The sequence below is a fragment of the Stylophora pistillata genome, chromosome 11, assembly GCF_964205215.1.
Source record: "Stylophora pistillata chromosome 11, jaStyPist1.2, whole genome shotgun sequence".
Taxonomy (NCBI): domain Eukaryota; kingdom Metazoa; phylum Cnidaria; class Anthozoa; order Scleractinia; family Pocilloporidae; genus Stylophora; species Stylophora pistillata.
In genome coordinates, this window is record NC_142529.1 from 27,224,746 (window position 1) to 27,237,720 (window position 12,975).

General features: G+C 41.2%; 1 protein-coding gene and 1 pseudogene across 1 annotated transcript; one reads left to right on the forward strand and one right to left on the reverse strand.

The window, feature by feature from the left end:
* LOC148720925 (melanocyte-stimulating hormone receptor-like) overlaps positions 1-12,975 on the reverse strand; it is a 34,099-nt pseudogene that overhangs the window by 11,724 nt on the left and 9,400 nt on the right.
* On the forward strand, positions 11,491-12,463 carry LOC148720926 (melanocortin receptor 5-like). Its single transcript, XM_088739226.1, has one exon. It carries the CDS (start codon positions 11,498-11,500, stop codon positions 12,428-12,430), a length of 933 nt encoding a protein of 310 aa, XP_088595352.1. The 5' UTR covers positions 11,491-11,497; the 3' UTR covers positions 12,431-12,463.

A 12,975-nucleotide genomic window follows, 5' to 3' on the forward strand; every position in this document is an offset into this window, starting at 1 on the left:
ACCTTTTTGGGGTCCCATTTGCGTGGGTCCCATCAGTGTCGTCTTGTTCCGTGTATGTGTGTCCGTTCTCGGACCATCGCGGTTTGTGTTTGTCTCTGTCTGTTCCCGATGCCGTTCCACCTGGCCCAGGCTACTGGAAGCTGAATACTTCCATCCTCGACGATCCGGACTATCGTCAACTAGTCCGTGATGAATGGTCTGCTTGGCGCCTTGCCATCCCCCGCTTTCCTTCTCTAGCTAAGTGGTGGGATCGTGGGAAAAGTAAAATCAAGGGGCTTACTATCCGCTTTTGTGCAAATAAAGCCCGCACAACATCTTCATGCCAGCATCTTCAGGCCAAAGTTGATGCTGGAATTACTTCCTGCATTGACCCTTGGCGGTCTGCTTGTTCCGAGCTTGCCCGGCTTGATTCCCATGCTGCGAGGGGGGCTCAGGTGCGTGCGAGAGTCCGATGGGTTGAAGAGGGTGAGTCTTCCTCGCAGTATTTTCTTCGTCTCGAGAAAAAACGTTCCGCTGACCGTCATATCTCTGCGCTGAGAGAGCCTGATGGCTCTATCGTCTCGTCTTCTGCCGATCTCTGTGCGTCTCTTGGTTCCTTCTATTCTAGTCTTTATACAGCCTCTCCTACTGACCCTCATGTTCAATCTTCTCTTCTTGAAAATTTGTCTTCTGTTCTCTCTCAAGATCAGGCCAACAGTTGTGAGGGCCCTCTTACATCATCAGAGGTCCTCGTCGCTCTCAAGGGCATGGCTCGTAACAAGGCACCTGGTTTAGACGGCCTGCCTATGGAATTCTATCTCCGTTTCTGGGACGTGGTTGGCTCTGATCTTGTTTCTGTTCTTAATGAATGCTCTTCCTCTGGTTTTCTCTCCCTCTCTCAGCGCAGAGGTATCATCACTCTGTCTTTCAAGAAGGGGGACCGCCTTGACCCCAAAAATTGGCGGCCCATATCTCTTCTAAACGTGGATTATAAACTTGCTTCTCGTGCCATAGCTGGGCGTCTCCTCCGGGTAAGACACCTCGTTGTCAGCCGAGATCAAACATGCGGAGTCCCCGGCCGTTTTATCGGAGAAAATGTTGCTCTGCTTAGAGACGTTGTCAGCTATACTGAGTCTTCTGGCACCCCTGTCGCCATCCTGTCCCTCGATCAAGAGAAGGCTTTTGACCGTGTGGATTGGGGCTTCATGCGGTCCACTCTTGTCACCATGGGCTTTGGCCCTTCCTTTGTCGCGTGGGTCGACTTGTTCTATACTCATGTTTAAAGCGCGGTCAATGTGAATGGGTTCCTGACTCCTTTCTTTAGCCTTTCTCGTGGTGTCCGGCAGGGGTGCCCTCTTTCTCCCCTCCTATATGTTCTTGTGTCTGAGGTTCTTGCGTGTAGTATCCGTGTAGACCCCCGTATAAAGGGTCTGTCTCTCCCTGGGTGTCCCGTACTGTCTCCCATCTCGCAGTACGCGGACGATACATCTTTAATCCTTACCACTGATTCTGGCATTCTGGCTGCCCTTGAGACTTACAAGCTTTTTGAACTAGCTTCTGGATCTAAGATCAACCTTTTTAAGTCCAAGGGTCTCTGGATGGGTGGTTGGCGGGGTCGTACGGACCCCCCGGTTCCTTTTGACTGGTCTCCTGCTAAGCTCAAGGTGCTGGGGGTGTTTGTCGGCCCCGGTAACCTTGATGAAGACAACTGGCGTCCTCGCATTAATGCGGTGGACCGTGTTCTCAAGTCTTGGCGTTCTCGTGTTCTCTCTTTTCATGGCAAGGCCCTAGTCATTAACGCTCTCGCCCTCTCCCGGGTTTGGTATGTGGCCTCTCTTATCCACATGCCGGCCTGGGTGGAGGCGAAGCTTTCCCGTCTTGTTTTCTCGTTTTTCTGGTCTGGCAAGGTTGAGCTCGTCTCCCGTTCGGCCGTGGTTCAATCTCCCCTTTTAGGTGGTTTTTCTGTGGTTAATATTCAGTCCAAGGTGAGGGCCCTCCTTGGTCAATGGGTGAGGAGATTCGTCTCCTCCCCATCCAGTTGGGTCGCTCTCATGTCCTTTTGGTTTAACTCTTTGTTTGGTGTCTCTCCTCTTGTTGTGTTTTCTCGTCCTTTTAGTTTCGACTTCAGGGTCTTGCCGCCCTTCTATCAAGCTCTGGTTTTGGCTTGGCGTAAGCTCGACGGGGCTTTCGCCACGTCAAAAAACTCTTTAGTCTACGGCTCTTCATGCCCTCTTGTTTGTTCTCCCGTTCCTACTATGTCTACCAAGTCTTGCTACCTATATCTTCTCTCTGAGAACATGGTCCAGCCTTATTGTGTCCTTAAGTTTCTATTCATCTATCCCAACCTTGACTGGCCTGCCACGTGGCGTGCCCTATCCTTCTTTTATCTTGACCGTCGTGTCATCGACCTAAATTGGAAGATTGCGCACGGCGTCCTGTACACCGCCCGGCGTCTCTCCTCTTTTGGTTTATCTGTTCCTCTCTCGTGTTTTTGTGGACCCACGGTCGAGTCACTCAAGCATTTGTTCTTCTACTGTCCACTTGCTCAGAGTGTTCTCGCCTGGGTCCAGTCCTTGCTGTTTTCCTTCTCTCCTATGTGTCCTGCCATCTCTTTACGTCATGTCCTCTTTGGTTTCAACTCTAGTGAACTGGTTTCTGTCCCGCGTGTCTTTGTCTATCTGCTCAATGTTTCTAAGTTTTGTATTTGGCGGAGTAGGAACGATTTCCGTTTCCGTAACGTTCGTCCTGGCGCTGTGGCGGTGATTGCTTCTATCAAGGCCCGCCTGAAGTTTTATTTACCAATTTCCTTCAGGCGGTGCAAGTCTGACAGGCGTCGTCGCGTCTTCCATCGTCAGTGGGGCGCCCGTGGCATTATAGCTTCAGTGGTAAACGACTCCCTTGTCTTTTCCATTTAGTCCTGCTCCCCGTAGTTATTTAGTTTCCTTTTTTTGCTCGAATGAGTGTGTCTCGGTGCTGCTCGTGCTGGGTCTCCTTTATTGGTGTACTGCACAGTAGCCTCGTTCTTCTTTTGCTTGAGTGACGTGTGATCTTTTGCTTGAGTGAGCGTGTCTTTGTGCTGCTTGTGCTGGGTCTCCTTCATTGGTGTACTGCACAGTAGCCTAATTGTTAGTATCTGTTTCGTAACCCATGTGCTGGGTCTCCTTCGTTGGTGCACTGCACTGGGCCAGTATCGTTTGTTCTGTCTACTTTGTAAGTGTGTCTGTCCGCTGCTTGTGCTGGGTCTCCTTTGTTGGTGCACTGCACAGTAGTCTTTCGTGAGTATTTGTTTTGTTGTCCATGTGCTGGTCTCCTTTGTTGGTGTACTGCACTGGTCTGTTTGTCCTTGTTCGTTTTAGTTCTGCGTACCCAATTTTTGGTTTCTGTGAGGTGGGGTTCGATTCCCCAGCGAGTTTGGCGTCTGGTGACCCTCGTTTCTGGTGGACCCTAACCCTAAGGCATTGCACGCAAGCCATGGGTGGGATTAGTCCTGTTGGTCGGCGGGCATTGCACACGCCCTTCATCGGGGGGCCCGGCCGTCCACCTTAAACATAAAAAAAATGTTGACTTTGAACTCAATCTTAGAGTGCAAACGAGAGCTAGCTGGCTACGCCATGCAGAATTGCCTTAAATAGACTGAAGTGATCATTGATGCCTAATGATACATATGTAATTTGACAGTGCGTCAATATACCGCCAACTTGGTGCAAAATATAGTGCCCTATATAGAAGCGAAAATTTACAATTACAGAACCAGTAAACCGCCTTCACGCTGTTGCTTAAAAGCGGCCTTACGCCACAATTCCGCCAACTTTACGTCAAGCGTTTTCGTGTTCATTTACGCCATTGATTAAAGGTAGCGTAAAGGTTAACTTTACGGTTTACGTGAGCGTAAAGTCGCGTAAATGCAAACTTACGCTGCATTTAAGTCGCGTTTAAGACTAAATTTGCGTTTTCGTGCTGTGGCTTTACGGCTCGGAATGCTGGAGAATGACAGAACAAGACCTCTCAAGACTGGCATCCTTCCACACAGCTAGCGTCAGGAAGATTCTGAGAATCTTTTGGCCTCGGAAAATATCAAACGACCAGCTACTGAGAAAAACCAAGCAGGAGGATATTCGTACACTTGTCGCAAGGGAAAGATGGAGGTAGATTGGACATGTGATGCGGAAGCCCAGTCACGAAATAGCCAGAATTGCAATGTACTGCGAATGTCATGCGTAATTTTCTCCGATCTCCAATCGAGTTATCTAGCATAAAGCAAGCTAATATCATTATCAATGCGACCGAAACAATTATGTGATTAGGGAGAAGAATTTTAAAGTTTATTCTTTTCGTTTATCCATTAATAAGTACAGTACACTTGTTCGTGTATCACTCAGCTAATGCTATAAGCAACAATTGTCGGCATTTGTGCAACCCGGCCGCGTTTAATGCAAGTCTCCGCGATCGCTGTACTGTATGATGTTCATTTCTATCTGTATAATGTCAGTTAACTGATTTCCTCCAAAAAGAAAAGAAAAAAAAAACATCTGCAATTAAAACAGGGGAAACACGTTTGCCTTGCAGTAAGATCAGGTTTGCATGACAGGAACCCATTTCAACGTTCATACAAGGAAGCCATTTTAAAGTCATTACTCGCGGCGAGTGATTAGCGTTAACATGACAAAGTGTTTATCTACTCAATAATTTTCTCCACTGCCGTTTGTTAGTTAAAAAAAAAAAACATTAAAATAGAACTTCACAGTTAAATATAGTGTTTCCATGCAAACGCCTTCAAACGGTATACAATAAAACAACAACAACTACTTATGATATTTACCTGGGTTTCCGGAGACAGTGGGCAGCTTCTTGTCGTGTTTCTCTGTAGTTCCTTCTTAAGCTGCTCAACGAGCCACTCTATCCTTCCTCGCGAGAGCCGAAAATGTTCAATGACTTCACAGTCAGCCATATCGGCTAGAAAGGGGCGCCTTTGATATAATCTTGGTCTTCGCGCTAAACAGGAAAGTCCGCCCCCAGCCGCCATTTTGTTTGGTTTTTCAACATTTGCGACTCTCCGATAACTTTACGGGAGGTTACAACCTCCCGTAAATTACCGGGCAAGATATCGGTGAAATTAACGGGATCGAAACTAACGGGAGTTTCGAGAAACACCCGAAAAGTTTACGGGGACTTACCGGGTGACTTACCGGACCCGATAATTTACCGGGACTTTCGAGAAACGGGCCCCAGTCAACTTAAGATAAACCCGAAACGAGTTTGGAGCTACTACTCAATCAAGTCAAAATCAAAACGGCTTCCAGATGTAAACACTTACAACAGAAGATCTGCGACAAAACCTCAAGAGCAAGCTCACTTATTTAATATTCACTTTCACTCAGTTTTTTGTAAACAGAGTACTGGGATACCCGCCCCAATACAAACTGACTTACCGTAAGATCCAAGTACTGATTTCATTACCAACTATGTGGCTTGTGACACTAAAGGGGTTGGAAAACTTCTCAAAGGTCTTAAAGCTAATAAGTCTTGTGAGATTGACAATATACCTGCTCGTTTACTTAAAGAGACCGCTGATACATCTGCAGTTCCTCTGAGTATGCTTTTCAATTTATCTTTCAAACAGTGCTGTCTACTAAATTATGGAAATCAGCTAATATCACACCTATTCATGAAGATGGTGATCATGAGCCTGTAGAAAATTATAGAGGCATTTTGCTTCTATCCATCATTGGGAAATGCCAGGAAAGAATTGTGTACAATGCTATTTACAATCAAGTTATCAGTTTCGTGCACGATTCCCATCACGGATTCCTCACCGATCGTAGCTGCACTACTCAAGAACTCTTGGTACATTATGATTGGTTCAAGGTTTTGGATAAGAGTGGCCAAGTCAATGTAGTGTTTATAGACTTTTCAAAGGCCTTTGACCTTGTCTGTAATGACATTCTTTTAGCCAAGCTTTACAAATATGGTGTCCACCGGGACTTGCTCAACTGGTGTAGGCATTATTTGACAGAACCTCAGCAGCGTATAGTAGTCAAAGGAGAGGCTTCCGATAGGTTAACCGTAACCTCTGGTGTCCCACAGGGTTCTTTGTTGGGACCATAAATTCTTCACAATATACATCAATGATTTACCAGGGGTAATTAGTAAGAACAGCTCAATTGCATTATATGCTGATGATAGCAAAATGTATAGGGTTATTAATACTCAAGAAGAGCTGTCCTCTTTTCAAAGTGACATAGATAAAATATCAGATTGGTGTGAGATGAACAAGATGACAATTAATACTAAGAAATGTAAGATCCTGCGAATAACCAGGAAAAAGGCACCCTTAGTTGGGGAGTATAACATTGAGGGTCAACCTTTGGAATGTGTTAATGTTTATAAAGATTTAGGATTGTTTAGTCTTGTGAGACCCTTATTGGAATATTCATGTGATACTTGGAACCCTTATACTAAACGTAAAATTGACAAATTGAAGGCTGTTCAGCGAAGAGCTCCCAGATGGATCATTAGGTCTGATGATGACTATGGTACTAGACTATCTAATTTGAAATTGTAGCTATTATCTGTTAGGCGGTTCATTAGGGATGTTACGTTTTTGTTCAATGTAATTAATGGCCCTTATAACATAGACATTTCCAATAAGCTCATATTTTGTAAGGACAGAAGCATGGCTTATAATTTAAGGAAAAATGACACACAGGACCTTGTACCAAATTTTGGCAGAAATAACGGTCTCAAATATAGCTTTTTTAACCGTATCGTTGTTGAATGGAATAGCTTACCTAATCACATTAGAGAATCAGATAGTATTGAAACTTTTAAAAAGAATGTTTTAAGTTTTATTAAGGATAAGGATAATTAGGGCATCTATTTTTATATTTCTATATAGTTTTGCTATATTAATTTTTTTTTAATTAGAGGGGGCATCCCTTGTATGGTGCGTCAGCGCTTTTGGTTGTCTCCTTCTCCACAATTTTTCCTTTTATGGTTTTTATTAACCTTAATTGTAATTAATACTAATTGTTTGTGTATTCTTGTGGAGTGAATTTGTAATAAGTAAATAAATAAATAACCTGCAAACAAAGCAAACGCCCTTCAGTCTAAGCTACAAAATGATATCGTTGACAAATCTAACAGGAAGTGGGAAACAAACGAACACATTCAAAGAACTGGCATGTTCTCCCTCTTTGGTGGGTAGATTACAACAACAATTTATTTCTCTCTCAGCCGTCAACATTCTCCTGTCCATCACAGCATTTCTGAGCAATTGCCTCATCCTTGTTGTTCTTCGCAAGGAATCTTCCCTCTGGTACCGTTGTCTGGCAACAACTGATCTATTAGTTGGTCTTGTTAGCCAGCCTCTTGCTGCTACTTATGGGATGTCTGTGGCTCGTGAACGATGGATTTTTGTCGATACGCTTCTGGGGCAACTTTCATAACGAGCTACGCATTATGTTTGGTGTCTTTATTGACTATGACGGCCATAAGCGTGGACAGATTTCTCGCCTTGTTGTTGGGGCTGAGATACAAAAATACTGTAACTTTGAAGCGCACATATATTACTCTGGCTGCCTTTTGGGTTCTATCCAGTTTCACTGTTCTATCATATATTTTAGATCATCGTATAACTATTTGGTATGGCTGTGTAGTTGGACCATCTTGCATAATTGTCTCAATCGCTTCGTACAGAAAGATTTTCAGCGTCCTCAATCGTCATCAGGCTCATGTACAAGATCTTGTTCAACAACAGCCGGGCAAACCAAATGCACGGAACATGGCGCAATACAAAAAGGCAGTGTACAGTGCACTGTGGGTGCAGTTAGCATTAGTTGTTTGCTCTGCACCGATCAATTTAGTGGAAATTGTGATCGCTCATAGCAAACGATATCCACCATATTTAGTGGTCTTAACGCAAATAGCAAGTTGCTTAGTTTTCTTTAACTTGACGTTAAACCCATTTTTTTACTGCTGGAAGATAATTGAGGTAAGACAAGCAGCAAAGCAAACAATTAGACAATCACTTTGTCTATGGAGTTGACGGGTTGAAAGGTAAGGGTGAAAGCGTTATCTTCGTATTTTCTTAACTCAAAGTACATCGTGCTCTACTTTAATGTATCAAGCACTGTAAAACAGAAAAATCGAAACGCAGACGTCCTACATACCGTAACTCCTCTATCAAGCCAACCCCCCCGTCTTCTTTCAGGTACTTTGGGAGCTTGGCTTATAAGAGGCGGGCCTGAATAGAGGGGGGGGGGGGGGGTTATTAATTTAGTCCGATGTTTACTACCAGGATACAAAAGGATATGATATACCGTATTTATTTATTCAAAATTGTTCTCACTTTACATTTTTTTCAAATTGACAGAGTAAAAACCCTCAGTAAAGTGTGATGAGTTGTATGATTTGTCATAATCATTGCTCTGTAATTTCTGCATACCGTATTCTATTGATGCCAACCTTCTAACATCAATCAATCAATCAATCAATCAATTTTGCCATAGTCAGTTATAAATAACAAACTAAAATTACAGTACTTGATATTAAATTAAAGGTCCAAAGTAAAACTGAACGGTACGATGGTTTTTAGTTTATAATTAACATTGTTATTCTTTTTCTTATTATATTTATTATTATCATTATTATTATTTTCATCATTATTTTCAATAATGTTATCATATTAATTAGTTCTTATTTGTAACTTAGAACAAACTCCCCTTAAGAGGTTTCAACTACTATCGACTCCATACAAACGACTCATTCACGACATAAACATTACAAACGAACTGAACAGAACGACCTAACTTTACTGACAGATCGAAACAGACCAATTACGATCGACTTACGCCAATTGAGTCTTACCGCAAATAACATCACGGTAAAACTGAGCAATCATTTTACACGAACTGAAATAAGAACATTCTACTGACAACAACTATTCACTTGACTCTGATGATGACTTCCGCACAGGTTGCCGAAACGTCAATCACTACCACCGACAACAGTCCTTCTCAGGACTCCACTCACCCGGACGATCACACTACACTTTCACATGTTACCCCCGGGTTCAAACCATTTACTGCAGTATTATTTTTGTTATAATTTTTTTATTCGCTATAATATTATCATTTTAAATAATATTGTTAACATCATCACTGTTAATGTCAGTCGTAACACTGAGTCGGGATCGATTTCCGACCTCGACCCCAGACTAATTTGTTATTAAAACAGAATGTTCGTGAAGTTTCTACGGCACAGGAAGAATGTTAGGGTACAAGCACCTGCCGCATACATGACGCCTTGTGTACATGTAACAACCAAGCTTTTACCTTATCCCAACTACTGTCAAACTGGGGAAATAATTACAAAAGTGTCACCACGCTCTCTCGTACGCGACTGAAATGATTTGTTAGAGGGATAATCCTAAATAATTTTAATAGCTTGAAGCGAGGGCATGGTTGAATTTTGAAGGAAAATAGGTGAAATAGCCCAAAGTATTAATTTGGTTCTGTGGCATTTCGCACCTGTCGAGTAATTGTTTCTGTTTCCAATTTTAGTCGGATGTTGGGTGCAAAGAAAAAAACCGGTAATGGGCTGTTATTTACGAAGTCTGCGTTCAAATAGTTTCCGACTAAGTATTAACCTTTCATGTCGAATATTCAAGTTTCTGAGTAAGTGTAATTGAGCAAAGCAGGTCAGTTACGTGATCGTGGCTTGGCAGGTGTTGTCAAGGAAAAAATATCTCTCTTCAGATGCAATTACAAAAAGGCATTAGAAAAAAAACAAAACAAAACAAAACAAAACAACTGTTTATGAAGTCACGGAATGCTAAAAAAACATTTTCTAGCCTAAATACTGTCTCTCAACTTCAAGAAATGTGATAGCGTTGGGTAGAATTTCATTTAAAATATCCTTTTCAGAAAACGGTAAGTTATTATTTCTCTTTTTAAGCTCGATCGTTCGCTTGAAATTGATTTTCGGAAGCAGAATATAAATAAAGGAAGAAATATTTTAAATTTACGCGTATTATCTACATTATTTGAGACAACAATTTATTATTTATCCTATCAAGGACACTTTTTCTTAGTATTGGTAGCTTTTGCACTATGGTGTGAGATGATCATAAAAGCACAAAGTTTTATATTTCTACCTGGTAGTGCAAATTCATTCGAAAATTAAAGTTAACCAGTGGGATAGACACGTAGTTTTGACGCAGAACAATTTTAGGTGATAAAGATCCCTGCCTCACCAATTATGAAAGATAAATTGCAAGATAATCTTCCTTGCGGGAAAGAATATTTCTATCGTTCATGATGCTGCAAAATAAAGATATTCAGTGGATCTATGGAGGGATCTTTTAGAGTTTATAGACGGGATAATATGACATAGCATTACCTGTTGAAATTCATAAATGGTGATATTTAAAGCTACTGGGAAGAAATTGGTATCTCTTGTAACAGAATAAGCATTATTTAATACATGAGTGAACGTTGCTGAGGACGTTTCTGGGTAAGTGTAATTAAACAGAGTGAGGTTTACGTGATCGTGGCCTGGCAGGTGCTGTCAAGGAAAAAATATCTCTCTTCAGATTCAATTGCAAAAAGGCATTAAAAAAAAAAAAAAACAAAAAAAAAACAATTGTTTATGAAATGCTGGAGAATATTTTCTAGCCTAAATATTGTCTCTCGACTTCAACAAATGTAGTGGTCTTAGGCAGAATTTCATTTAAAATCTCCTTTTCAGAAAACGGTAAGTTATTATTTTTCTTTTCATGCTCGGCCGCTCGCTAGAAATTGATTTTCGGAAGCAAGCTATAAACAAAGGAAGAAATATTTTATATTTACGCGTACTATCTGCATTGTTTGAGACATTTTGCTTCAGAAGAGAGAGTTTTTGCTTATGCCATAGTCAAATTTTGACACCAGTGCCAAAAATGCCTGGTATGTCTTAAATACTAAGTGAGATCTGCACTAGACATGCAGGTTTTGCAAACACCTTTATTTGGGAATAAAACTTCTTGTTTTTTTCATATGAAGACAATTTGCGGAGAAGCTTTCCAGGTGCAGAACGTTCGTCGCACTCTTTCATATAGAAAAAAAAAAAAAAAACAGCAACAACCGAAAAGATCGCACCATTCAAGACTTACAATTATTGATATTACTTATGGTTACGTTCTGTTCTTTTTAATAAAGATTTTTAAGTAAAATGTAACTTATGGCGAAAAAGTCCAGAGAAATTAAAAGAGATCTAATAAGCTGCTAGTTACGCAGAAACTGGTTCCTCTCACGGGTGACAATAAATGCAAAACACAGCGATGCGATCGGATAAAATGTGACATGTATCTTAATCAAACAGACAGTTTTCACCTACATTTGAAATCTGGTAACTATGTTTTTGAAGTCAATATTCTAGGTTTTAAAATTAAAGCAACGTAGAGGGGTTTTTTTTTCGTAGGAGTGGTCTAAAATAAATTTGGTTGTTGCAATTTTTAGATAACTTCAAGGAAAAACGTATAATGAGGACAAAAGATTTTAAAGGAGGTGGATCGCATACTCAAACATTTCAAGAAGAGCATTGCTCCCCCTCTTTGGTAGGTGGGCTTCAACAAGAATCAGTTTCGTTATCAGTGGTGCATATTCTCCTCTCGGTGACCGCTTTTCTTGGCAATTCCCTTATCCTTGTTGCCCTTCGAAAGGAATCTTCCCTTCATCCGCCGTCCAAACTGTTGTATCGTAGTCTGGCCATAACTGACCTTTTGGTTGGTCTTGTTAGTGAGCCTCTCTATGTTACCTATTGGATATTCTTGGCTGAGGAAAACTGGAGTCTTTGTCAATACGCAAGGGACGCATACCACATAACAAGCTATGCATTATGCGGAGCGTCTTTGATGACGATGACGGCCATAAGCGTGGACAGACTTCTCGCCCTGTTGTTGGGGATGAGATACAGACAAATTGTAACGTTAAAACGCACATACATCATTGCAGCTACCCTGTGGGTGATACCCACTGTCGCTGCTTTATTCATCAATTTATATCATCGTATAACGAATTGGTATGAATATATAGTTATACCATCTTGCCTAGTTATCACAATCATCTCGTACACAAAGATTTTCCGCACTCTCAATCGTCATCAGGCAGAAGTGCAAGGTCGTGTTCAACAACAGCCGAGCCAAACAAATGCACTGAATATGGCGCAATACAAAAAGGCAGTGTACAGTGCACTGTGGGTGCAGTTAGCATTAATTGTTTGTTATGCACCATACTTTATAGTGGCAATTGTCATCGCTGAAAGTAAAAGATATTCATCACACTCAGTGGTATTAAGGGGAGCAGCAGGTATCTTTGTTTACTTCAACTCGACATTAAACCCGTTTCTTTACTGCTGGAAGATTAGTGAAATAAGACAAGCGGTAAAACAGACTATTAGAGAAGCACTATGCTGAAGTTAGAAATAATAATATGTGATTGCACGAGCAGTTATCGCGCATAGAAAAGTTCAATGTACTTGTTTCAGTTCCATCGAGAACAGCTAAAGAGAAGTCGAGTAAAAAAAACTCATTTTACTGAATGTATTAAAGTAGAGGAGAGTCTCTGGTTAGCATTCCTGATGATAAACAACGTATTGCAAACGGATAGAAACATGTTCTTGAGAGGTAGATAGGAGATGGGATTTTTTTCTTTTCTTTTTAAAAACAGCGTTAGTCAAATAAAGATTTAGGAGAGACTTCAGCTTCAAAAAGTAGGCAGTTTGCTTTAAGAGCCGGTTTACAAGTCAGCCGGTAAGCGAGATCAACATTTTTATCATGTAGTAATCCTTAAATCAATTTACTTTTTTTTTTAAATCAAACTTAACCATGATTATCACTGTTTCTCATAGAGTTGTCTTTAAAGGAACAATCTTTAGCCAAAGACAAATTTACTTAAATTACAGCCGGAGAAAATCAAATTTATTCTCTTATTTTGATCGGGTTTCGACCGGGATCAGAAT